The sequence below is a fragment of the Leucoraja erinacea genome, chromosome 15 (genome assembly GCF_028641065.1).
Source record: "Leucoraja erinacea ecotype New England chromosome 15, Leri_hhj_1, whole genome shotgun sequence".
Classification (NCBI taxonomy): domain Eukaryota; kingdom Metazoa; phylum Chordata; class Chondrichthyes; order Rajiformes; family Rajidae; genus Leucoraja; species Leucoraja erinaceus.
In genome coordinates, this window is record NC_073391.1 from 30,988,020 (window position 1) to 31,015,283 (window position 27,264).

The 27,264-nt window shown below is 45.4% G+C and overlaps 1 protein-coding gene across 1 annotated transcript; it reads left to right on the forward strand.

Annotated features, from left to right (window-relative positions):
- The first annotated feature begins 15 nt into the window (after positions 1–15).
- as3mt (arsenite methyltransferase) lies at positions 16–26,790 on the forward strand. Its single transcript, XM_055647022.1, has 11 exons — positions 16–136; positions 2,471–2,522; positions 6,468–6,595; positions 10,173–10,323; positions 10,997–11,133; positions 11,890–11,959; positions 13,655–13,736; positions 15,144–15,275; positions 16,813–16,955; positions 18,922–19,056; positions 24,891–26,790. Exons 1-11 carry the CDS (start codon positions 96–98, stop codon positions 24,990–24,992), a joined length of 1,173 nt encoding a protein of 390 aa, XP_055502997.1. The 5' UTR covers positions 16–95; the 3' UTR covers positions 24,993–26,790.
- The last annotated feature ends 474 nt before the right edge of the window (positions 26,791–27,264 follow it).

Below are 27,264 nucleotides of genomic sequence, written 5' to 3' on the forward strand. Positions count from 1 at the left end.
GGGGGGGGTCACGTGGCGGTCACGTGGCGGTCGGAAGTGCGCTGGAGTTCAAAGATCGCTATAAGATCTTTGCTGGAGTTTGGGAGGCGACGTCGATGGCGGCTGTGCAGGAGCGAGAGCTGGGCTCTGCTGGAAGGTATGGTGCTGCCTCTCTCCTTAACCCTCACCAAGCGAGCGGATGCAAAATGTTGCAAAGAGAAATAAGTCATCAATTTAGTGCACTCGCCTTATTGCAGCAAAAGTGTTGGAAACACTCAGCAAGCCCGGCAGCATCTGTGGCGAGAGAAACCGATAAGGTTCCTCTGGTTGGATACGCTCTTGCAGAATTAGGAGAGAAAATAAGTGCCAACCAAAGATTATTGAGCAGAGCCTCTTATAATTTTTGGTACCAACTGAGGTCTATCGCTCGACAAATTCCATCCTCCATGTAGTACCAAAGAACTGAAGATGCTGGAGTCACAAAGTGCTGGAGTAACTCAGCAGGTCAGGCAGCATCTCGACAGAACCCTTTGGGTGACGTTTTGAATGGGGACACTGTTGGAGAATTGTTTGCCCATTCACACGAGTTGCATGTTATCACACTTTCTTATCCCTTCTCAACATAAATAGGGGTAATTTGCGGAGGTTAATGAAACTACAAAGTCGCACGTCTCTTTGGTTCTGGGAATCCCATTGTCTTGGTTCTGGGATTTTGTCCCCGTCTCGCAAAGAGCATGGAAACAGGCCCTTCGGCCAAACTGACCCGTGCCGACCAAGCTGCCCCATCTACATCAGTCCCACCTGCCTGTATTTGCCCATATTCCTCTAAACATTTGTATCCATGTACCTGTTCAAATGTGTTTTAAATGTTGTTATACAGTGCCCTCCATAATGTTTGGGACTACAGACCCATCATTTATTTATTTGCGTCTATACTCCACCTTTTGAGATTTGTAATAGAAAAAATAACGTGGTTAAAGTCAGATTTTATTAATGGCCATTTTTATGCATTTTGGTTTACATTACAGCTTTGTTTATACATAGTCCTCCCATTTCAGGGCACCATAATATTTGGGACGCATGGCTTCACAGGTGTTTGTAATTGCTCAGGTGTGTTTAAATGCCTCCTTAATGCAGGTATAAGAGAGCTCTCAGCACCTAGTCTTTCTTCCAGTCTTTCCATCACCTTTGGAAACTTTTATTGCTGTTTATCAGCATGAGGACCAAAGTTGTGAAAATGAAAGTCAAAGAAGCCATTATGAGACTGAGAAACACGAATAAAACTGTTAGATACATCAGCCAAACCTTAGGCTTACAAAAATCAACTGTTTGGAACATTGTTAAGAAGAAAGAGAGCACTGGTGAGTTTGCCAAGAAGTACTTAAAAGAGCAACCACAGTTCTGGAAAAAGGTCTTGTGGACAGATGAGATGAAGATTAATTTATATCAGAATAATGGCAAGAGCAAAGTATGGAGGAGAGAAGGAACTGTCGAAGGTCCAAAGATCCGCTCATCTTTGAAACAGGGTGGTGGTGGTGTTATGGCCTGGGCATGTATGGCTGCTGAAGGTACTGGCTCACTTTACTTCATTGATGATACAACTGCTGATGGCAGTAGCATAATGAATTCTGAACTGTATAGAAACATCCTATCTGCTCAAGTTCAAACAAGTGCCTCAAAACTCATTGGCCGGTGGTTCATTCTACAGCAAGACAATGATACCAAACACACTGCTGAAGCAATAAAGGAGTTTTTCAAAGCTAAGAAATGGTCAATTCTTGAGTGGCCACGTCAATCACCTGATCTGAACCCAATTGAGCATGAGTTTTATATGCTGAAGAGAAAACTTAAGGGAACTAGCCCCCTAAACAAGCAAAAACTAAAGATGGTTGCAATACAGGCCTGGCAGAGCATCACCAGAGAAGACACCCAGCAACTGGTGATGTCCATGAATCGCAGACTTCAAGCAGTCTTTGCATGCAAAGGATACACAACAAAATACTAAACATGACTACTTTCATTTACATGACATTGCTGTGTCCCAAACATTATGGTGCCATGAAATGGAGGGACTATGTATAAACACTGCTGTAATTTCTACATGGTGAAACTAAAATGTATAAAAATGGCCTTTATTAAAATCTGACAATGTGCACTTTAACCACATGTGATTTTTTTCTATTACAAATCTCAAATTGTGGAATACAGAGATAAATAAATGATGGGTCTTTGTCCCAAACATTATGTAGTACGGGCCTTTTGCCACACTAAGTCTAAAATAAAGAGTGGATGAGAAAGTGGGATAACATGGAACTAGTGTGAATGGGTAATTAGTGGTTGGCGTGGACTCAGTGGGCCGAAGGGCCTTTTTTCCATGCTGTCTCTAACAAAGCAAATCTTTTAATTGATAAAGCTCCCTGTTGACTTTGTCCCAGAAAAGGCAAGGTTGAGTGAAACTTTTCATCATTGGTTTTTAATTGTTTTTTTCCAGCACCTCTTCGTCTGAATGTTGTCAACATTTGAAAATTCACGAGGATGTCAAGGTAATTTATTTTAACGCGGATTCTTTCTTTAACATAGGGTTAGGTTTATTAATGCCACTAGTTTAGTTTAGATATAAAGCAAGGAAACGGGCCCTTCGGCCCATCGAGTGTGCAGCCCATTGTTCGCCCATTCACACTAGTTCCATGTCATCCCACTTTCTCATCCACTCCGTCGACACCTTCGGTTTATTTGCAACGGTGAATGCATTAGGGGATTAGGAGCATAATGCTTTTATATTTTTTACAGGTATGTAGCCAGGACTTGAAGGCCAGAGCTGTTGGGGGAAGTTGGGCTGGCTAGGGCTCTATTGCTTGGAGCGCAGGAGGCTGAGGTGTGATCTTATAGAGGTATAAGATTATGAGGGGAATAAATAAAGTAGATGCACAGAGTCTTTTACAGAAGTTGGGGAATCAAGAGCCAGAGGACATACGTTTAAGGTGGAAGGGAAAGACTTAATGGGAACCTGAGGCAACATTTTCCCACACAAAGGGTGGTGGGTGTATGGAACGAGTTGCCATTGAGGCTGGGACTATAAAAAGATTTAAAAGACATTTGGAAAGGTAGATGGGATAGGAAAGGTTTAAAGGGATATGGGCCAAATGCAGGCAGGTGGGACTAGTGTAACCATATAATCATATAACAATTACAGCACAGAAACAGGCCATCTCGGCCCTACAAGTCCGTGCCGAACAATTATTTTCCCTTAGTCCTACCTGCCTGCACTCATACCATATCCCTCCAACCCTTCTCATCCATATGCCTATCCAATTTATTTTTAAATGATACCAACAAACCTGCCTCCACCACTTCCACTGGAAGCTCATTCCACATCGCTACCACTCTCTGAGTAAAGAAGTTTCCCCTCATGTTACCCCTAAACTTCTGTCCCTTAATTCTGAAGTCATGTCCTCTTGTTTGAATCTTCCTTATTCTCAAAGGGAAAAGCTTGTCCACATCATCTCTGTCTATCCCTCTCATCATTTTAAAGACCTCCATTCGTCCCCCCCCCCCTTAATCTTCTGCGCTCCAGAGAATAAAGACCTAACTTATTCAACCTTTCTCTGTAACTTATTTGTTGAAACCCAGGCAACATTCTAGTAAATCTCCTCTGCACTCTTTCTATTTTGTTGACATCCTTCCTATAATTGGGCGACCAAAATTGTACACCATACTCCAGATTTGGTCTCACCAATGTCTTGTACAATTTTAACATTACATCCCAGCTTCTATACTCAATGCTCTGATTTATAAAGGCTAGCATACCAAAAGCTTTCTTTACCACCCTATCTATATGAGATTCTACCTTCAAGGAACTATGCACGGTTATTCCCAGATCCCTCTGTTCAACTGCATTCTTCAATTCCCTACCATTTACCATGTACGCCCTATTTTGAAATGTGTAGCACCTCACATTTATCAGCATTAAACTCCATCTGCCATCTTTCAGCCCATTCTTCCAAATAGCCTAAATCACTCTGTATACTTTGGAAATCCTCTTCATTATCCACAACACCCCCTATCTTGGTATCATCTGCATACTTACTAATCCAATTTACCACACCTTCATCCAGATCATTGATGTACATGACAAACAACAAAGCACCCAACAGATCCCTGAGGCACCCCACTAGTCACCTGCCTCCAACCCGACAAACAGCCATCCACCATTACCATGCAAAATAAATTGTATCTTGGCGTCTCCCATTCAGCCACTGTTGAATCCATCTTGCTACTCCTGCATTTATACCCAACAGTTGAACCTTCTTAAGCCAACCTTCCATGAGGAACCTTGTCAAAGGCCTTACTAAAGTCCATATAGACAACATCCACTGCTTTACCCTCGTCAATTTCCCTAGTAACCTCTTCAAAAAATTCAAGAAGATTAGTCAAACATGGCACAAATCCATGTTGACTGTTCCTAATCAGACCCTGTTTATCCAGTTGCTTATATATATTATCTCTAAGTATCTTTTCCATTAATTTGCCCACCACTGAAGTCAAACTAACAGGTCTATAATTGCTAGGTTTATTCTTAGAACCCTTTTTAAACAATGGAACAACATGCGCAGTACGCCATTCCTCGGGGACTATTCCCGTTTCTAATGACATTTGAAATATTTCTGTCATAGCCCCGGCTATTTCTACACTAACTTCCCTCAATGTCCTAGGGAATATCCTGTCAGGACCTGGAGACTTATCCACTTTTATATTTTTCAAAAGTGTCAGTACTTCTTTTACTTTGATGCTCATAATATCCATAGCTACTCTACTAGTTTCCCTTACCTCACATAATTCAATATCCTTCTCCTTGGTGAATACCGAAGAAAATAAATTGTTCAATATCTCCCCCATCTCTTTTGGCTCTGCAGATAGCTGTCCACTCTGTCTCTCCAATGGACCAATTTTATCCCTCGTTATCCTTTTGCTATTAATATAGCTGTAAAAACCCTTTGGATTTACTTCCACCTTACTTGCCAAAGCAACCTTGTATCTTCTTTTAGCTTTTCTAATTTCTTTCTTAAGATTCTTTTTACATTCCTTATACTCCTCAAGCACCTCATTTACTTCATGCTGCCTATAATTATTGTAGATCTCCCTCTTTTTCCGAACACGATGTCCAATTTCCCTTGAAAACCAGGGCTCTTTCCAATTTTTACTGTTTCCTTTCAACCAAACAGGAACATAAAGATTCTGTACTCTTAAAATTTCCCCTTTAAATGTCCTCCATTTCTCTTCTACATCCTTTCCATAAAACAAAATGTCCCAGTTCACTCCTTTTAAATCATTTCGCATCTCATCAAAGTTAGCCTTTCTCCAATCAAAAATCTCAACCCTAGGTCCAGTTCTGACCCTCTCCATAATTATATTGAAACTAATGGTATTGTAATCACTGAACCCGAAGTGCTCCCCAACGCATACCTCCGCCACCTGTCCCGTCTCATTTCCTAACAGGAGGTCCAGCACTGCCCCTCCTCTAGTAGGTACCTCTATGTATTGCTGCAAAAAATTATCCTGCACACAGTTTACAAACTCCAACCCATCCAGCCAATTTACAGAATGTGTTTCCCAGTCTACGTGTGGAAAGTTGAAATCTCCCACAATCACTACCTTGTGCTTACTACTAATATCTACTATTTTCTTATATATTTGCTCTTCCAATTCTCAATCCCCATTTGGCGGTCTATAATACACCCCTATAAATGTTGCTACACCTTTCCCACTTCTCAGTTCCACCCAAATAGCCTCCCTAGATGAGCCCTCCAATCTATCCTGCCAAAGCACTGCTGTAATATCTTCCCTGACTAGCAATGCAACACCTCCACCTCTTGCCCCTCCAATTCTATCACACCTGAAGCAATGAAATCCTGGAATATTTAGTTTCCAATCACAGCCCTCCTGCAACCATGTTTCACTGATCGCCACAACATCATACTTCCAGGTGTCAATCCAGACTCTAAGCTCATCCACCTTTCTTACAATGCTCCTAGCATTAAAATATGCACATTTAAGAAACCCCCCGCCTCTTATTCTCTGTTTATTTCCTTTTTCTTCTTTCTCCTCTTGTGTCCGTGTGCTTCCCTTTTCTGCTTCCTGCCTCCCATTCTGTCTACTAGCTTTCTCTATTTGAGTCCCTCGCCCCAACCATTCTAGTTTAAAGTCTCCCCAGTAGCCTTTGCAAATTTCCCCGCCAGGATATTGGCCCCCCTCGGGTTCAAGTGCAACCCATCCTTTCTGTACAGGTCCCACCTTCCCCAAAAGAAGTCCCAATGATCCAGAAACTTGTAGATGGGACATCTTGGGCAAGTTGGGCTGAAAGGCCTGTTTCCAAGTTGAATGTCTAAGATAATCCTGTGCTATTCCTGTGAGGGGCAACGTGCTTGGTAAATTCTGGCTCCTCTCATCCACACCCATGTCTCTCCAACACTCTCTGACTTTGTCAATAGGATTATTATGGGAAGAAGCTGCAGAGAACGGACGACCTGGTATTGAACGCGTGTGTCACTCCAGGGAAAAGACTCGCTAAGTATGTGCGGGACGCCTTGAAAGATGTTCACGAGGAAGTGAGCTCCAGGTCTGAAATCTCCATTATCTTTATCTTTATGAACACAATGAGTGATATTATCAATGGAGTCATAGAGTTTTACAGCATAGAAACGCCCTTTGGACCGCCATATCTCGTAGGACGGCAGTACTGTACAGTAGAGCAACAGACCTTTCGACCCACCATGTCTGTGCCAAACATGATGCCAAGACATATCTGCCTACACATGATCCATCTCCCTCCAATCCCTGTATCTCTATGTGTCTCTATCCAATAGCCTCTTAAACACCACTATCGTATCTGCCTCCACCACCACTGACAGCCTGTTCCAGGCCCCCACCACTCTCTGAATGAAAGAAAAACCTGCCCCGCACTTTGCTTTAAACTTTGCCCCTCAAGCTTGAATCTTGTACTCTTCCTGTTCCTAGACAAGCACAATTGTTTACAACGACATGTTACTTTTGTGTTATACTTTGAAAGCTAGTGAGAATCCCACAGTATTAAGTCAGGAGTTTTATACTTTTATTATGAGTGTGTTGTTGCACAATATATGATATAATCTGATAATATCCCCACCTGCAGTGAAGTTTGATCTGTCCTTCAGGACACGGTGTGAAAGCACAAGGTCAATCATTGTTTTCTTGATGCAGCAAGTCAACGGCTTGTACGTAACTCGATTCGGGATGTGGCTGCCAAGGTCAGCGTGAATTAACTGTCCCCAATTGTCTTTGAACAAAATGGCACTGTGGCGTAGCTGGTAGCGCCGCTGCATCGCGGCACCAGAGACCCGGTTCAATCCTGGCCTCGGGTGCTGTCTGTGTTGGAACTTGCACGTTCTCCTTGAGACCGCATTGGTTTCCCCAGCTGCTCCAGTTTGCTGCCCACATCCCAGAGACAAACTTGTTGGTAGGTGAATTGGCCCTCTGTAAATTGCTCCTAGTCTGCAGTGGAGTGGTAGAATCTGGGGCCTGTTGTTGAGAATGGGGGAAGAAAAAAAAAACAAAGCTTTACTTGGGATTAGTGCAAACGGGTGGATAGTGGGGCCAAATGGCCTGTTTCCTAGGTTTAGATTTAGGTGTATTATTGTCACATGTGCCAAGATACTGTGAAAAGCTTTGTTTTGCATGCCACACAAATAGATCAGATGTACCACACATAAATACAATCAGTCCAAACTCAAGTACAATAGGTGGAGCAAAGGGGAAATATAGAGTGCGGAATATTGTTCTCAGCATTATAGCACATCACTTCTGGAGACACACCTCAGTCCACAATGAGGTAGAAGTAAATCGGACAGTACCCTATCTTAATGTTCAGAAGCCCGATAACACAGGGGAAGAAGCTATTCCCGAGTCTGGTGATGTGCGCATTCAAGCTTCTGTATCTTCTGCTGCTCAGGAGCAAGGAGAAGAAGGAATGACTGGGGTGGGAACTGCTAGTGTTTGACTCCTCTGCTATTTAAACAGTCTGTCAGCTGAGTATATTGACTTAGCTTCAACACAACATGTTCAGAAAATAGTCTGCACTTATAAAGTCAGTCAAAGTCAATTTTATTGGTCACATGAAGGTGCAGTGAAATTAATCCTTGTTGATCCTTTTTCGTCACCCATCCTCTTTCTCCAGAGATGCTGCCTGACCTGCTGAGTTACTCCATCACTTTGTGTCTAACGTCTGCACTTATAAAATCCAGATCCCTTTTCATTTCAAAATATTTAAAGGTGTCTGCTATCTGTAGCTAAGTGAGTCAGAAAGATGTTGGTTGTGCTGCTGCTGACAGTCCTTCATTTCAATGGGAAATTGGCCTTTCTGATTGGAGTTGTCAACTTTTAGGGACAAACTCCTGCATGAGGTTGTGTTTTTTCTTGCATTCATTATGCCATCGACATAGCCAGGATTTGTGGGCTTGAGCTATAGGGAGAGGTTGGGCAGGCTAGGACTTTATTATTCCTTAAAGCGCTGGATGTTGAGGGGTGATCATGTGGGGAATAGGTATGAGTGAATGCACAAACCTCTATCTAGAGTAGGGAAATCAGGAACCAAAGGACTTAGTTTTAAGGTGAGAGGGGAAAGACTTAATGGGGAACCTGAGGGGCAACTTCTTTTACTCAGAAGATGGTGGGTATAGGGAAGGAGCTGCCAAAGGAGGCAGTTGAAGCAGGTACAATAACAGCATTTAATAGACACATGGACAGGTTCATGAACAGCAACGTTTTAAAGGGACATGAACCAAATGTGGGCAGGTGGAACTGGTGTAGATGCGGCATCTTAGTCAGCATGGATAAGTTGGGCCAAAGGGTCTATTTCCATTCTGTATGACTCAATGAGAGCATTCTTACAGAATTCCAAAGATTCCGCATCCTCTGGAGCAGAAATGTGTCTCAACCCTGCACAGAAAGTCCAAATCCTTAATTTGGGGAATGTGACCCGTTTAGCCCCAGTTGGCCAAAGGGCATGTTTCCGTGCTGTATGACTCTAAGGCAATATCAGTGTAATCTCTGTTCTCTCTTTAAACATACACCCCATAAAGTATTTGAGAGGTTGCCACACACTAGCCAAGGTGAATCACCCTTGGTTCACAGCCCTGTAGATCATTGCCTCCCTGCCGCTCCTCCAAGTACTTGATAAAAGAGTTTGTTGTTTATGCTTCCACTGCCCGTTCAAGGAACCTGCTGTTCAGTAAACCCTCATTTTCACGGACAGATTAATAATGGATTTCGGTAATAGCGGGCGGACCTGCGAATCTTAATGCCAGGTCTTGCCTGCTGCCACTGCCACCGCCTGTATTACTCTATTGAGTCCTTGGAGCTTTGTAGCTTAGCGCAAGTAAGGCTTTGCTTTAATGTTTCAGCTGAAAAGAAAGGCAACTATTAGTGCAGTTTTTGCTCAACCTGAATGTTACTGTCTCTACACCTGAGATGCCACATATGACACTCTGTTATAGCGGACAATCAGCAATAACGGTTACTATCCCGTTTCCTTTATCATTACTTTATTGCATATCTTTCATTCATTGTTCTTTATCTCTCCATATCACCATCTATATAACGGTTACTATCTCTCGTTTCCCTTATCCCTAACCAGTCTGAAGAAGGGTCTCGACCCGAAACGTCACCCATTCCTTCTCTCCAGAGATGCTGCCTGTCCCGCTGAGTTACACCATTTTTTTGTGTCTATATCTTTGGTTTAAACCAGTATCTGCAGTTCCTTCTTACACCATTCCTGGTGCATGGGTCTGTAAGAAAGCGGGTTTACTGTGCCTTATGTGTAAGAAGGAACTGCAGAAGCTGGTTTACATCGAAGATAGACACAAAATGCTGGAGTAACTCAGCAGGTCAGGCAGCATATCTGGAGAGAAGGAATAGGTGACGTTTCAGGTCAAAACGCTTCTTCAGTCGGAAGAAGGGTTCCGACCCGAAAGGTCACTGATACCTTTTGCTGCATAGATGCTGCCTGACCTGCTGAGTTACTCCAGCTTTTTGTGTCTATCTTGACTGTACCGTACTCATTTGTAACGGACAATCAGCAATAACAAGCATCATTTCACCCCCATGGTCTGTTATTACAAGGGCTTGCTGTATTTGTAATTGTTTTTCATGACATTGGACAGGTACTATGGATGTGGACTTGTGATCCCGGAATGCCTGGAGGGCTGCCGGGTCCTGGATTTGGGAAGCGGGAGCGGCCGGGACTGCTACATGCTCAGCAAATTGGTCGGGGAGAAAGGTCACGTCACCGGAGTAGACATGACCGACGAGCAGGTGGGTAGCTCTGGGAACCGGGAAACGCACGGCCACCGGTTACCATGGAGAAAGGAAGGCCGAGCGAGAGCCTTCGGCCGAATTCCAGGAATCTGGGAGTTCTCAGGAAAGATGGCTGAGGTGGGTGGGGCGGGGGTGGGGAGAATGAGAGCTGCTGCAAATTCTTTGCCGCCTATGCCAGTGCATGCTTTTTAAAAACATTTTTGGAGATCTGGTGTGAAAACAGGCCCTTGGAGCCACCGAGTCTGTGCTGACCAACGATCACTAGCATCATCCTACCCACTGGCGGGTTTACAGAAGCCAATCAATCTGCACATCTTCGGGATAAGGGAGGAAACCGGAGCACCCTGAGAAAACACGTGGTCATAGGGAGAACGTGCAAACTCCGTACAGACAGCACCCGTAGTCAGGATCGAACTCGGGTCTCTGGCGCTGTGAGGCGGCAACTCTCCCGCTGCGCCACCGTGCAAGCCGAGATCTTGTGTGCAAGCGCACCCAGGTCCTGTTGAACATCACGTTATCTAGTCTCTCGCCCTTTAGCAATTACATCAGAGTGAATAACTTTTGCGTTTTATTCTATCTTGCTCAGTTTGCCCGCATCCCTCTGATCCTCTTTACATCCTCGACTCTCACGACCTTTTCTCATCAACTTCTCATTTACATTGTCTTGCAGATTCAAGTGGCAAAGAAGTTTATTGACTATCACACGCAGAAGTTTGGCTTCAGCAAACCCAATGTGGATTTCCTTAAAGGCTACATCGAAAAACTCGGTGACATTGGACTGAAAGATAACAGCTTTGATCTTATTATGTATGTTAAAATGTAGCGTAACTTCTTTTAACTGTCGATCTGTGGCAATTAAACCATTGCACAGCAATTGAGTCGACCGGGAGAGTAATGGTTTATAGCAGTACGTTTGCACGGTGGCACAGATAGTCTCAGCCTCAGTGTCAGACACCCAGGTTCGATCCTGACCTCGAGTGTAGTGTAGGTAGAGTTTGTACTTTATCCTCTGATCCTCATCCTCCATTCGGCCCATTGAGTCTTCTCCACCATTCGATCATGGCTAATCTATTTTTCTCTCTCATAGAAACATAGAAAATAGGTGCAGGAGGAGGCCATTCGGCCCTTTGAGCCAGCACTGCCATTCATTGTGATCATGGCTGATCGTCCCCTATCAATAACCCGTGCCTGCCTTCTCCCCATATCCCTTGACTGCACTAGCCCCTAGAGCTCTTATTTAACTCTGTCAAATCCATCCAGTGACTTGGCCTCCACATGCTGCCAGAGGTGGTAGTTGACGCAGATACTATAAGACCATATAGGACAAGTTGGGCCAAAGGGCCAGCTTCCAGCTCCATGACTCTGCAGCTACCATTGGGATGTCATTATGATGCTGGAACAGACTAATAAGGATGGAGTAGCCCTTTCACTGTCGGGCTGGGTTGATTTGGGCTCCATTAACTCCAAGCCCACAGCTCTTACTGTACTTGAATGCAGCTGATATAACTCCTGCTGGAGATCGCTATGTATATCGACCACAGACTTTTACATTTTTTCTTTCAGATCAAATTGCGTGGTAAACTTATCGCCCGATAAAACAGCTGTGCTGAAAGAGGCATATCGAGTGTTAAAGGTACAGACTTGGTCTCTTCCTGCTCTGAGGGGTGATGGTTTTTCCAAGAAGACACAAGGAACTGCAGATGCTGGAATCTTAAGCAAAACACTGGAGGAACTCAGTGGGTCATGCAGCATCTGGGGAGGGGGAATGGACAGTGGTGTACCTAGCATAGATAGGGTATTCAACCAGTACCTGGCTTAGATGGGGTACATTGTCAGATCCTGGCAGAGACAGTGTACATAAGTACCTGGCATAGATAAGGTACATAGTCAGTCTGAAGAAGGGTCTTGACCCGAAACGTCACCCATTCTCACCAGAATGCTGCCTGTCCTGCTGAGTTACTCTTCTGTGTCCATCTTTGGTTTAAACCAGCATCTGGAGTTCCTTCCTACAAATCCTGTACATAGTCGGTACTTGGCATAGATGGGGTAGACACTACCTGGCATTGGCAGGGTCCAGAGACAGTAACTGGCAGAGATGGGCTACATAGACAGTTCCTTAATTAGCTCATAAGGTCGTCTTGATATCCCGCAGCTCCGCTCTTGCTCCCCCTACCCCCATTTGTAACAAGGAAAGAGTCCCTCTTGTCCTCACCTTCCACCCCATTAGCCGTCACATACAGCAAATAATCCTCAACATTTTCGCCACCTCCAACAGGATCCCACTACTGGCCCCATCTTCACTCCTTTCTGCTTTCTGCAGAGACTGTTCCCTCCACAACTACCTGGTCAACTCGTCCCTTCAACCCAAACCACCCCCTCCCCGGGTATTTTCCCCTGCAACCATAGGAGATGCAACACCTGTCCCTTTACCTCCCCCCTCGACTCCATCCAAAGACCCCAACAGACTTTCCAGGTGAAGCAGAGATTCACTTGCACCTCCTCCAACCTCAGCTACTGTATCTGCTGTTCCAGGTGTCAACTCTATATCGGCGAGACCAAGCGCAGGCTCAGCGAGCGTTTCACTGAACACCTCCGCTCAGTCCGTCTTGACCTACCTGATCTCCCGGTGGCTCAGCACTTTAACTCCATTCCCATTACCAATCTGACCTTTCTGTCCTGGGCCTCCTCCATTGTCAGAGTCAGTGTAAATTGGAGGAACAGCACCTCATATTTTGCATGGGTAGCTTATACCCCAGTGGTATGAACATTGACTTCTCTAACTTCAAATAGCCCTTGCTTTCCCTCTCTCTCCATCCCCTCCCCCTTCCCAGTTCTCCCACCAGTTTTACTGTCACCGACTACATTCTATCTCTGTCCCGCCCACTAGATAGAGTTCTTAAAGATAGCGGAGTCAAGGGATATGGGAAGAAGGCAGGATCGGGGTACTGATTGTGGATGATCACATTGAATGGTGGTGCTGGCGCGAAGAGTTGAATGGCCTACTCCTGCACCTATTGTCTATTGTCCCCTGACATCAGTCTGAAGAAGGATTTCGACCCGAAACGTCACCCATTCCTTCCAGAGGTGCTGCCTGTTCCGCCGTGTTACTCCAGCATGTTCTGTCTAAGCTATTGAATACTACGATCATGTGCAGGCAGATAAGAGTTGGTCTTGGCATCGTGTTCGACACAGACAGTGGGCTGACAGGTCTGTTCCTGAGCTGTACTATTCTATGTAATGAGATGGTTTTTAGTTAATGGGGGGGGGGGGGGGGGGGTGTCCACAGTTACTGCATGGTACTGATTGGAATTGGTTTTGTCATTGTTAGGATGGTGGTGAAATGTACTTCAGTGATATCTATGCCGATCATGAACTTCCAGATGCTGTAAGGACACACAAGGTTTTGTGGGGTATGTGGAAATAAATCCTGCTAATTCAAGATACATTTATTTCTATTGAGTACAGGATCACCACTGATTTCCCAGCAACAGGTGGTCCAATGCCTCCTTTAATCCGGACAAAATTACCCCCGAAAACGTGACGCCTAGGCTGAGCAAGGCGGCCGATTTCGACCTTGTCTGGACTTCCACGTCGATCAGCGGGTCGAATTTTCCCCCTGCGGCCGATCTGGCTGGAGCCGGCAGATCCGTTCCCATAACCGACTTCTGGGGCCAAATTTGTAGCCCGTATCTCGGGTCTCCCAAGGCCGTGACCTCTGTTGGTCTGGCAAAGCGGATAATCCAGAAAGGTTCTGGAACAAAGGGTGTCAGTAAATGGGTGGGGGACCTCTAACACAAACACATTTCTAACATCACTTATTGTTACTGAGAAAGATTAATTGAAGTGGCTGGATTCAGCAGCAAGTGAGAAGAAAGGGATTTGACCATGAAATTGCTGGTTTAGCCTAAAGAAATGCAACTGATTCAACAGGGAGAATTTACAAAGTCCGTACAGACAGCACCCATAGAGTCAGGATTGAACCCGGGTCTCTGGGGCTGTAAGGCAGCAACTCTGCCTCTGCGCCACAGTGCCACCCTGAAGATGGGGCACAGGAGAATTACCGAACAAAATTTAAAGCGGAGTCACATAAGGGTGGCACAGTGGCACAGCGATAGAACTGCCGTAAAGCGCCAGAGACGTGAGTTCAATCCTGACAATGGGTGCTGTCTGTACCGACTTTGTCAATTGTCGCTGTGACCTGCGTGGGTTTTCTCCAGGTGCTCCGGTTTCCTCCCACATGCCGAAGACATGCAGTTTTCTAGGTTAATTGGATTCTGTAAATTGTCCCTAGTGTGTAGGATAGATCTAGAAAGGTGGCCGGAGCAAACTCAGTGGGCCGAAGGGCCTGTTTCTGCGCACTGACTCTAAGCTAAACTAAGGAGATTTCGGACTATTGACGGAACGTTCAGCCAAAGTGTTGAGCAGTTTTTTGAGGGGAGGAAAGGAGGGCAGAGAGATTAATTCCAGCATGTGGGAGCACAATGTCAGGGCTGTCATAAGTGGAGCGATTATATTCCGGGTTGATCAAGAGGCCAGAATTAGGGGAAGTGCAGGAATTTTGGGGAGTTGTAACATTGGAAGATGTTGGAGGAATAGGAAGGGGAGCAGTGGCCTGCAGGGATTTGAAAACCGGCTTGAGAATTAAAAATGGAAAATGATGCTTAACTGCAACCCAGCATAGGTGAATATCACCTATGGTTGGCCCATATCCCTCTAAACATATCCTATCCATTGACTACTGGTTGGAAACAAATGACCATGGTGGGCACCGGGAACTAATGGAATGTAATATAATTTGCCAAATGGTTTTTCTTTAGGTGAGTGTCTGGGAGGAGCTCTGTGGTGGAAAGAATTTGTTGACATTGCAAAGAAGGTGGGTTTCAATGAACCACGACTGGTGGCTGCTAGCAAGGTGCCTGTGGAAAATGAGGAGCTCCAGCAGATAATTGGTAAGAGTATATTTCTCTGGAATGTCGGAGGTTGAGGGGGAAATTTGATAGAAGTACAGGGTCCACTAACGATTTTCCGGCATGACCTTCCTGGATTATCCTCTTTGCCGGACTCACAGAGGTCACGGCCTCCGAGAGGAGTCCAACGGTATCGGGACGGTCCACCCAGGATGCCGGGGAACCGAGATACCGGCCTGTAAAGCCGGCTCTGGGAATGGATCTGCCGGCTCCGGCCAGGCCAGAGTTCCAGGGCCCCAGCCGCAGGGGACTAATTCGGTCCGCCAATCGGTGAGGAAGTCCGAACGAGGCCTCGCCCGACTTCTGGAGGGGTATTTCATGTGCACTCTCGTAATTTTGTCCAGATTAATGGAGGTGCCGCTAACCCAGTTGCCAGAAAATCGTTGGTGGATCTGTATATAAAATTATAAGAGGCATAGATACGGTAGACATCCAGAACCTTTTTCGCCAGGGTAAACATGTCCAACACTAGTGGGCACAACTATAAGGGGAGAGGGGGCAAGTTTAAGGGCGATGTGCAGGGCAAGTTTTTTTACACAGGGTGGTGGGGGCACTGGGGAATGCACTGCCAGGGGTGGTGTTGGTGGAGGCAGATACGATAGTGGTGTATAAGAGGCTTATGGATAGGCACATTGAAGTGCAGGGAATAGTTTAGAGATACAGTGTGGAAACAGGCCCTTTGGCCCACCGGGTTCACGCCGACTATCGATCTCCCCTACACACTCGGGACAATTTATAGAAACCTACAAATATGTATGTCTGGAATATTGGACAAAACCAGAGCAGCCAGAGAAACCTCACCTTGTCACAAGGAGAACGTATGAACTCTGTACAGAAAATTCCTGATGTCAGGATCAATCCCAGGTCTCTGGCATCCAAAGAGGTTAATTGGCTTTGGTAAAATTGTAAAATGATCCTTAGCGTGTAGGATAGCATTAGTGTGTGGGGTGATCGCTGGTAAACGTGGACTCGGTGGTCTGAAGGGCCTGTTACCGTGCTGTATCTCTGAAGTAAAGAGGTAAAGACTGTTGTGAAGACGTGGCTCTGTATTGTGATGAGGTTTGTCGTCTGTCTGTTTGCGGATCGCCATCATCTTACTAACCCACAAGGCTTGGGCACAGTTCAGTTACAGGGGCCGCCAACTTGAGATTAACGTTGAGATGACTGTTGGTGGTACAGCAGCTGCCTTACAGCGCTTGCAGCACCAGAGATCCGGGTTCGATCCCGACTTCAGGTGCTGTCTGTACGGAGTCTATACGTTCTCCCTGTGACCGCTTGGGTTTTCTCCAAGATCTTCGACTTCCTCCCACACTTCAAAGAAGTACAGGTTTGTAGGTTAATTGGCTTGGGTTTGAATACTTGGTATAAGTGTAAATTGTACCTAGTGTGTGTCGGCTTGTGTTAATGTGTGGGGATCGCTGGTCGGTGCCGAAAGGCCTGTTTCCGCACTGCATCTCTAAAAAAAATAGACTGATGCAGGATTCAGAGCAGTCCATTTTACTTTCTCTCCTCTTCTCAGGTGACTGCAAGTTTGTTTCTGCCACATACCGACTGTTCAAAGTCCCAGCCGGGGTTCGCAGAGAAAGAAGCAGTGTCATTTACAACGGCTCGGTCGAGGGCTACAGAGAGAAGCTGGAGTTTGACATCAATTACACGTTTAATGTAAGAGTCATGATCTAAACTTAGAACAGCACAGCACCAGATCAGGCCGTTTGGCCCTCAGAGTCCGTACTGAACACGATACCAAGTTTAACTAATCTCCTCTGCCTGCGCGAGATCCATAGGCGCGAGAAGTAGGCAGGTTTATGTCTGTCAATGTTGAATGAATGAATGACTAAATGAATACTTTATTGTCACAGGCGACAAGTCACAGTGAAATTCTTCGCTTGCATACCCAATGTATACAAATAGTCGCCACATAAGGTTGCTGACGAAGTTACACACAGTATCCGCCCCCCCCCCGACTCCCTACTCACGCCAGTCCCCCCCCCCCCCCCCCCCCCCCATGCCGGGTTCGCCTTTGTTCCCTCCCCCACCATTTGCGTCCTCACTTCCACGTGTTCCATCCTCCATCGATCGGTGCCATCGTCGACTGCCGCACGGACCTCTCCGCTATTGCTGCCGGCTCCTCTCCGGATGCATCAGACATCGGCTCCCATTCCATGCGTCTCATCTCAACCTTTCATCACTTTCCATTTCCTTTTCTTTTCGGGTCTCCTTTATTCTTCAGACTCGGGAGAGCCCTTGAAAAAGTTACTTTTATAACACCTAAACAGGTTCGCTTCTTAATAAACAGACAACACACAAACTGTTTGGTAGACCAGTTCAAAACTTTACTTATTATCGGCCGATGGTAGGGAGGAAGAACTCTAAGTCAAGTGAGCAATTATAGACACTTCACCATCCTCATCCACTTCTCTGAACAACAGAATTACATTGCATTATATAGTGTTTTTTTTGTCAACTTAGTACATTCCACAGACGTTAGTCATGGTCAGAGGTACAGGAGAATAAAGATTTCTACAGAATGCATCACATCAAAGGCATTTTGTCACAATCCCTTAGATCAATCTTGTTTCTTCTCTCTCGTTACCTCCTTCCTCATAAATATAGGACACTTGGTGCCAGGCTTTTTACATCAAAGAGATCAATCTAGCTTCTCTGCTTCCTCTCTCGTCACTTGGGAGACAATGTTATAGTATTTATTATCTCACACACCGCAACCTGAGGCAAGCCTAATTTGAGACTAAATATAAGCTGTAAACTAGCCCAGAAACCAATTTAATATCTTCTTATATTTTTAACTTAATTTGGCTTTATCTCCCTGACCTGAACCGTCACCTATCCATGTTCTCTAGAGATGCTGCTTGACCCGCTGAGTTATTTTGTGTCTTTTATTGTAAGCCAGCATCTGCAGTTTCTTTCCTCTTTTGAAGAAGTTTGTTCCTCATGATTGGACTCGGTTAAAGAATCAAGAGTGTTCAGTTTAGAGATACAGCGTGGAAACAGGCTCTTCGGCCCACTCAGTCCACACCGACCACTGATCTCCCTTACACTGGTTTTCTGTTATCCTAAAAAACCTGCACGTCTTTTGGATGTGGGAGGAAGCAGGAACACTAAAAGAAAACCTACGCGGTCACAGGGAGAACGTGCAACCTCCACGCATATATCACTTGTAGTCAGGATTGAACCTGCGTCTCTGCTGCTGTGAGACAGCAAAGTAAAGTAAAGCATCCTTTATCTGAATGAAATTTCGTGCCTTGCAGTCATACATATAATAAAAATTACCAAAACACACAATAAACACAAATTTAACATCCACCACAGTGAGTTCACCAGGCACCTCCTCACTGTGATGGAAGGCAAAAGTCTTAAAGTCTTTGTCTCTTCCCACCTTTATTCTCCCTCTGCTTCTCCTCTGCGCCACTGTGTTATCCAAATACCTTCATGTACTCATTTCCCTTTCCCCTTCCCTTGGCTTCTTGCCCCGACCGGCAGTGTGCTCCCCGCAGCACCCTATCTTCTGTCGGTGATCACACGTGGTCCTCTGTAGCTGATTTCCCCCATTTCTCAGATCTAACCGCACTGAATTACAGTTTTTGAAATTACTTTTTATTCCGTTGACCAGGAAGGAGAGACAGTAGTTGTGGATGAAGAAACAGCGGCAATTCTCGAGAGCTCACGGTTTGCAGATGAATTCACTATTCAGTCGCTTGGCAAAGTGTCTCCCAGCTCTGGGGAATGCCCACCCAGGAAGCCGCAGGTAAAACTTTAGACTTTACTTTAGACCTAAGAGATACAGCGTGGAAACGGGCAGTTCGGCCCACCGGTTCCATGCCGACCAGCGATCACCCCGTACACTAGCACTATCCTACACACTAGGGACAATTTACAGAAGGCAAGTAACCCACAAACTGTATGTCTTTGGAGCATGGGATGAAATTCGGAGAAAACCCACACAGTCAAAAAGAATGTAGATTCTCCGTATAGACAGCACCCGTAGTCAGGATCTAACCTGGATCTTCTACTGCTGCTCCACTGTTCCGTTCTAGGCACTTCAATATCTCAAAAGAGGTAGAAATTAAAGCAAGGTGCTGAAGGAACTCAGCGGGTCGGGCAGCATCTGTGGAGGGAAATGGACAGACAACATTTTGGAATGGACAGGTAACGTTTCAGGTCGGGACCCATCCTTCGGTTCGAAAGAGGATCTTGTCCTGAAACGTCATTTCACTCCATAGATGCTGCCCGACCTGCTGAGTTCCTCCATCAGTTTGGTTTTTGGGGAAGCTGGGGAAGTGCCTGTAAAGTTGTGTGTAATTATTTTTTGATAAAGGACATTCAGTACTGCACACTATATTTACTGGTGTGACTGTTTTGATGCAGACTGTATGGTGTAGACAAACACAGTTTACATCCAGGACTAAACATGATTATTCCTGAAAGTTGGGATTAAATATAAATAAAAAATTCCATCTTGCACCGTACTCTGTAATCTTTTAAACTGTTAAACAAGTCAAGGTCTCTGAACAGACTCAATCTGCTTATTTGGAGCAGCACTGCGGTGATAAGTGACAAACTCTGAATGTTGCCCAGCTCTGTGTACCCTGACTGGGCTCCATCACACCATGTGATGGTGTGCTAGCCTTTATAAATCAGAGCATTGAGTATAGAAGCTGGGATGTAATGTTAAAATTGTACAAGGCATTGGTGAGACCAAATCTGGAGTATGGGGTGCAGTTTTGGTCGCCAAATTATAGGAAGGATGTCAACAAAATAGAGAGAGTACAGAGGAGATTTACTAGAATGTTGCCTGGGTTTCAACAACTAAGTTACAGAGATAGGTTGAATAAGTTAGGTCTTTATTCTCTGGAGCGCAGAAGGTTAAGGGGGGACCTGATAGAGGTCTTTAAAATGATGAGAGGGATAGACAGAGTTGATGTGGACAAGCTTTTCCCTTTGAGAATAGGGAAGATTCAAACAAGAGGACATGACTTCAGAATTAAGGGACAGAAGTTTAGGGGTAATACGAGGGGGAACTTCTTTACGCAGAGAGTGGTGGCGGTGTGAAATGAGCTCCCAGTGGAAGTGATGGAGGCAGGTTCATTGGTATCATTTAAAAATAAATTGGATAGGCATATGGATGGGAAGGGAATGGAGGGTTATGGTATGAGTGCAGGCAGGTGGGACTAGGGGAAAAAATTTGTTCGGCATGGACTTGTAGGGCCGAGATGGCCTGTTTCCGTGCTGTAATTGTTATATGGTTATTATGCAAAGTAAGAATACAATGTACTCGATGATGTTGAGTCTTGTCAAAGAAACCAAGCACAGACGACTGATAAATTAATTTGTCTCTTAGAGCTCTTTAGAACAACCTGTTCCCATTCAAATTCCGGGGATGAGAGAACTTAGTTACAAGGGTAGTCCTGAGAAACCAAGAGTCAGGAGTGTTTAGTAGAAACAAGGAGCTGCAGATGCTGGTTTAACAAAAAAAGACACAAAGTGCTGGAGTAACGCAGCGGGTCAGGCAGCATCTCGGGAGAAAGTGATTAGGTGTTTTTTTGGGTCGGGAGCCTTCTTCAGACTGATTATTTAATTGTCATGGATCATAGAACAGTACGGCACAGGAACAGGTCCTACAACCCTCCTAGTCTGTGCTGAACATGTTCCCAAGATCAGCTCGTATCTGCCTACACATAATCTACATCCCTCCAGTCCCTGCATATCCATGTGTCTATCCAAAAGTCTCGTGAACAATCTGCAGTCATCTGATGCAATGGAACAACATTTTCGCTTCTTGAGAGAGTGGTGAGCCAATCGTTTGGTTAAGATGGAGCTGGGGCGGCTGCCTGGAGCTGATGCTGTGGCGGGCCGTCTCGGAGCGGAGACGGCGTTCCGGCTTTCAGCGGCGGCGACATCACCGCGGAGGTCCGCTGGACTGGAGGGCGGCATCTCCGGCCTGGATCGATCGCCTCAGCGCAGATGGAGAACAAGGAGGGAAGAGACAGAGACTAAGACTTTGCCTCCATCACAGTGAGGATGTGCTTGGTGAACTCACTGTGGTGGATGTTTAATTTGTGTTTATTGTATATTTTGTTATTATTGATTCTGTGTTTGACTGTCGGCAACATAATGTCGTTCAGACCGAAAGGTCTGAATGACAATAAAGGATCTATCTATCTATCTATCTATCTATCTATCAGATAGGGCAAGAAGGACGTAAAAATAGCATTTTACTGAATATGGAGCTTAGAACGCAGCTACTAGAGCCACTGCCTCACACTGCCAGAGACCCAGGTTCGATGCTCTTCGCAACTGATGTCCATGTGGAGTTTGCATGTTCTCCCTATGACTGCGTGGGTTTCCCTCGGCTGCTCTGGTTTCCTGCTACGTCCCAAAGACATGCGGGTTTGTAGGTTAATTTGCCTCTGTAGATTGCCCCTAGTGTGAAAAGAGTGGATGAGTACGTGACATAACACAGAACTAGTATGAACGGGTAGTCGAGTCGGCGTGGACTCGGTGGGCTGAAGGTCCCGTTTCCATGCTGTATCACTAAACAGTGGTGGTCAGGAACAGGCCCTTCGGCCCACAATGTCTGCGCCTATCATGATGCAATGTTAAACTAATCTCTGTCTGCTTGCACGTGCTCCATTTCCCGGTAAATCCATGTGTCCATGGAATTTCTTGCAACATTCCAAACGCTTTCACTGGAGCGAGCAGATTTTTATTTGGATTTCTAAAAGTTTTTAAAAATAAATTCAACTTTTCAAACTGATGTGTTAGAGTTGAACCCAGGCGCTGTGGATTGATTCCTCTCACCTTCAGGAGTCCAGCTCTAACGGTGTATTAGACTTGAGACTTTAGAGACCTTCGGCCCACCGAGTCTGTGCCGACCAACAATCGCCCTGTCAGCATAGAAACCGGGTGGGTCTCTGGCGCTGTGAGGCAGCAACTCTACTGCTGCACCACTATGCTGCCCTCAGGAAATTAAGAACCATACCACAAGGGCGATGAAGAAGCATTTTTTTCAGCAAGAACAGCTGCTTATTCAAACTTGACCCATCACCGCAAGTGGTTGGGAAATATTGATAAGGGAACACGAAATGGCTAACGGTTTTGAAGTGAATGCGGTTCAGCTTCAAGAAGCGGTCTCTGCATGGCCAACATTGTGACTTGTCCCTTTACCTCCCCCCTCAACTCCTTTCAGGGACCCAAGCAATCGTTCCAGGTGCGACAGAGGTTTACCTGCATCTCTTCCAACCTCATCTATTGCGTCCGCTGCTCTAGATGTCAGCAGATCTATATCGGTGAGACCAAGCGGAGGTTGGGCGATCGTTTCGCCGAACACCTCCGCTCGGTCCGCAATAACCTAGCTGACCTCCCGGTGGCTCAGCACTTCAACTCCCCCTCCCACTCCGTCTCCGACCTCTCTGTCCTGGGTCTCCTCCATGGCCACAGCGAGCAGCACCGGAAATTGGAGGAACAGCACCTCATATTCCGTTTGGGGAGTCTGCACCCCGGGGGCATGAACATCGACTTCTCCCAATTCTGTTAGTCCTTGCTGTCTCCTCCCCTTCCTCAGCTCCCCTGCTGTCTCCTCCCACCCTCCAGCCTTCCGGCTACTCCTCCTTTTCCCTTTCTTGTCCCCACCCACCCCCACCCCTGATCAGTCTGAAGAAGGGTTTCGGCCCGAAACGTTGCCTATTTCCTTCGCTCCATAGATGCTGCTGCACCCGCTGAGTTTCTCCAGCTTTTCTGTGTAACCTTCGATTCTCCAGCATCTGCAGTTCCCTCTTTAACATTGTGTTCTGATGAATCAGGAACCTTGTCCTTATCACCCATTGCCCGCTCTGAAATTACCACCCAGAGCTCTGCTGGTGACGGTGCCAGCTCACTATCGAGTCTCTGTTATGTGGCCTTGTGTGTGTGATATGTGACAAGAATTCTCTGCCTTCAGAGCCTTGAATTTCCCACTGAATATTTAATTGGCTTCAATGCACCATTTTAATGAAGGATGATTGTTCTCATATGCAAACATTTAAGTTTATTATTATTACCATGTGAAAAGCTTTGTTTTGCATGCTATTCAATCAGATCAGATAATACTTTGCATAAATATAATCAAGTACAATAGGTAGAGCAAAGGGGAAGGCAAACGTAATGCTCGCATTTATTTCAAAACTAAAATACAAAAACAGATGTAGTGCTGAGGCTCTAGAAGGTACTGGTCAGACTGCATTTGGAGTATGTGAGCAATTTTGAACACCATAATCTAAGGAAGGATATGCTGGCTCTGGAGAGGGTCCAGAGGAGGTTTACAAGATGATCCCAGTGGATGAGTGGGTTATCATATGATGAGCATTTGACAGCACCGGGCCTTTATTTGCTGGAGTCTAGAGATGGATGAGGGGGGACCTAATTGAAATTTACTGAACCGTGAAAGGCTTGGATAGAGTGGATGTAGCGAGGATGTTTCCACTAGGACCAGAGGTCATAGTCTCAGAATTAAAAGACGTTCTTTTAGGAAGGAAGGATTATCTTCCATAGCCACAGTGGTATAAACTTTTATTTGTTCCAGTCTGGAATGCTGGAGGTTGTGGAAAGGCCTGATAGAAGCATATAAAATGATGAGAGGTATGTATAGGGTGGTGGAGGGCTTGCAGAGGCAGCATGAAGTAATAATGGAGTCAATGCAAAGGAGGATGGTTTGTGTAATGGTTTGGGCTGCGTCCACAATCCTTTGCAGTTGGGTGAGGAGAGGGGCGTCTGTTGGCGGGCAGAGCTAGCCGGGGGCTTGCCGGTGTGGACCGGACTTTTTCTTTTGTAAATGATGCCATAATATGGTGATGGATGCAAGAATTTCACTGTGTGGTGCATACGTGACAATAAAGAACCATTGGTAAATAGAACCTAGCTCTACATTCCGTCAGGTCCGCATAACTTCCTGTTGGTGACGGTTTGTTGGGAAGAGGCGCCACCTTGTGGACGTATTAATTGTTCTTACAATTAGTCACAGAGTTATACAACAAAGAAACAGGCCCTTCGGCCCACCTTGTACATGCCTACCAAGACCCGGTATTTGGTCCATTTCTCTACATTTTTCCTATCCATACATATTCAATGATTTTTAAAAGGGCGGCATGGTGGCACAGCAGTAGACTTGCTGTCTTACTGAGTCAGAGACCCTCGTTTGATCCGTTCTACAGGTGCTCACTGTTCGGAGTTTGTACGTTCTCTCCGTGACCGCGTGGGCGTTATCTGGGTGCTCCGATTTCCTCCCACATTCCAGTCGTGCAGGTTTGAGGGCTAATCGGCTTCAGTGAAATTGTCCCTAGTGTGTATAGTGCTAGTGTGCGGGGTCATTTCTGGTTGGCGTGGTGGGCCAAAGGTTCTAATCAGATTCTTGATTAGTATGGGTGTCGAGGTTATGGGGAGAAGGCAGGAGAATTGGGTTGAGAGTGAAAGATAAATCAGTCATGATTGAATGGTGAAGTAGACTTGATCGGCTGAATGGCCAAATTCTGTTCCTATGACATGAATTTATAAGGGCTTGTTTCTGCACTGTATTCCTCAACTTTCTCCTCTGATGTTTTTCCCTAGAGTGCTGCTACTGACCCTTTCTGGTTGTCTGAGCACGTTGCAGAGGGAGGGATCTCATCCTGCAGTGCAGCGCATTCTGTCCAGAGCAAAGGCTGCTGCTGAATCACCTCCGTCTGTTGAAGAAGAGATCTGCTCGCTCCACAAACCAGTAAACTTAAATGGACCGTATAGCAACACAGCACAGGAACAGTGTTTGTGCCAAACATGAAGCCAAGACCATCTCTAATCTACCTGCACATGATCTATATTCCACCATTCTCTGCATATCCATGTTTATTGGATGCCTGTAACGCACTGTCAGGGTTAATGGTGGAGGTAGATACAATAGTCTGTGAGTATTGTAGTCATGGACTATGGTATGACTAAGTAATTTAAATGTCCTTATTGTATCTGCCTCCACCACTATCGCTGGCAGCATGTTCCAGACACCCACCATCCTCTATGTAAAACAAAATGTACCCTGCACATCTCCTTTAAACTTATCCCCTCTCACCTTAAAGCGTTGCCTGCTAATATTTGCTATTTCCATCCTGGGATAAAGGTTCTGAATAGAACGTAAAATTTCCAAATAAAACATTTGGATGTCAAGAGGGAAGTTTGAGGTTTGCTCTGCGGTTGGTCAATGTTGAATGTTCCCCTCTCCGGATCACCTGCCTTCATCCCCATTCCTCTTGTACAGTGAGTCCCCTCCACATACCTCACTGGTTGGTGCAGGACCACCAAGCGTATCTCCTCCTGCTGCCTCCCGTGCTAAACTGATGGGGCCCCTGTTTAATTTTAAATGATTTTGCTTGAGCAACTTCTAGGAGTTTCTGTGTTGAGTACAACTGTCACAAGTTCACATCTTACAACAATTCAATACCTCCAGCACAGGAACTTAGCCATACAGTGTGGAAACAGGCCCTTCGACTCAACCTACCCATCTACATTAGATTCACCTGTCGTGTGTTTGGACCATATCCCATTACGCCCATGCTATCCATGTACCTGTCTAAATGCAGCTTGTTCCATATACCCACCACCCTTTGTGTAAAGAAGATTTACCCCTCAGGTTCCTATTAAATCTTTCCTCCCTCACCTTAAACCTACATCCTCTAGTTCTCAATTCCCCTATCCTGGGCAAGGGACTCGGTGTGTTTACTCGATCTATTCCTCTCATGACTTTGTACACACTAAGATCACCTCTATAACTTCCCAGGAACAATGTTTATGGGAGGTCACAGAACCATAGCTACAGAGCATGAAAATAAGCCCTTTGGCCCAACGAGTCCATGCTGACCTAGTTGCCATCCTACGCTAGTCCCATATCCCTCCAAGCCCTTTCTATTATATCCACCCAAATGACTTCTGAAAGGGATTTTGCTTTTCAAACTAGTTGAACATTGGGGATTGTTGAGGGAGCCTTTTTGCGTGAGAGTGGGGTCCATCCTGGGAGCAGTTGGCACCACAGTGACACTTCTGTTCTACTCCAGGACACGGGATTAGTCAGTCTGAGCCTTCAAACTCGCTGGGATTTTGGATGCTACAGAAGGCTGTGGTTGATAGATTGTGGGATAACAGATAGAGTATCTGGAGGAATACTTGAATTTGCAAGGCATAAGGCTGCTGGTAAATGGGATTAGTAAAGTTGGGTACAAGATGGTTGGTATTGGATGGGGTGGGCTGAAAGGCCTATTTCCATGCTGTCTGAGAGTCAGCAAATGGGATTGAATGGGGGGGAGAGAGGGCGTATGGAAATAGTACAAGATTAACAAATGATTGAATGGAAAATTGGGCTAAAGTGGCCATGTTCCTAACTAATACTTTTCTCTTTTCTGTTTTGATTGATAAGATTCACTACCAAAATTCTTGATGTGAAGGTTTTTTTCCTGTGCAATAAATACCATTGAATAAATGACAATGTCTGTGCCTCTGTGGTAAATCAAATCACACATAGTTCCTTTCTTCTGATGTCTGTAGCCAGGTTTTATTGCCGTTGGGTTAGGTGAGCTTAGGTTTATTGTTGTCACGTGTACCGTTACAGTGAAAAGCTTTGCTTAGTTTATTGTTATGTGTAACTAATCAACGTGCTATCCGATCAAATCAACAAATCAAATACTATATATAAATTCAAGTCAAACTCAACTACAATAGGTAGAGCAAAGGGGAAGATACAGAGTTCAGTATATAGTACTCAATATTGTAGAGACGAAGTCAATGTCCGCAATACAGTAGAGATGAATCGGACAGTACCCTACCTAGCTTGTGGAAGATCCTTTCAACAGCCTGATTGCACAGGGGAAGATGTTCTTTAGTCCGGGGATGCACGCTTTCAAATTTCTATATCTTCTGTGTGACAGAGTGATCCGATTTAGTACAGGGGCGCTTGTGGTCA

What these genes read in the sequence shown, in the direction of transcription:
- as3mt (XM_055647022.1), top strand. Translation starts at nt 96, where the DNA reads ATGGCGGCTGTGCAGGAGCGAGAGCTGGGCTCTGCTGGAAG. An exon ending in AAATTCACGAGGATGTCAAG is followed by an intron (nt 2,523 to 6,467) that starts GTAATTTATTTT and finishes CTTTGTCAATAG; the next exon opens with GATTATTATGGGAAGAAGCT. An exon ending in GCCCACCCAGGAAGCCGCAG is followed by an intron (nt 19,057 to 24,890) that starts GTAAAACTTTAG and finishes GTTTTTCCCTAG; the next exon opens with AGTGCTGCTACTGACCCTTT.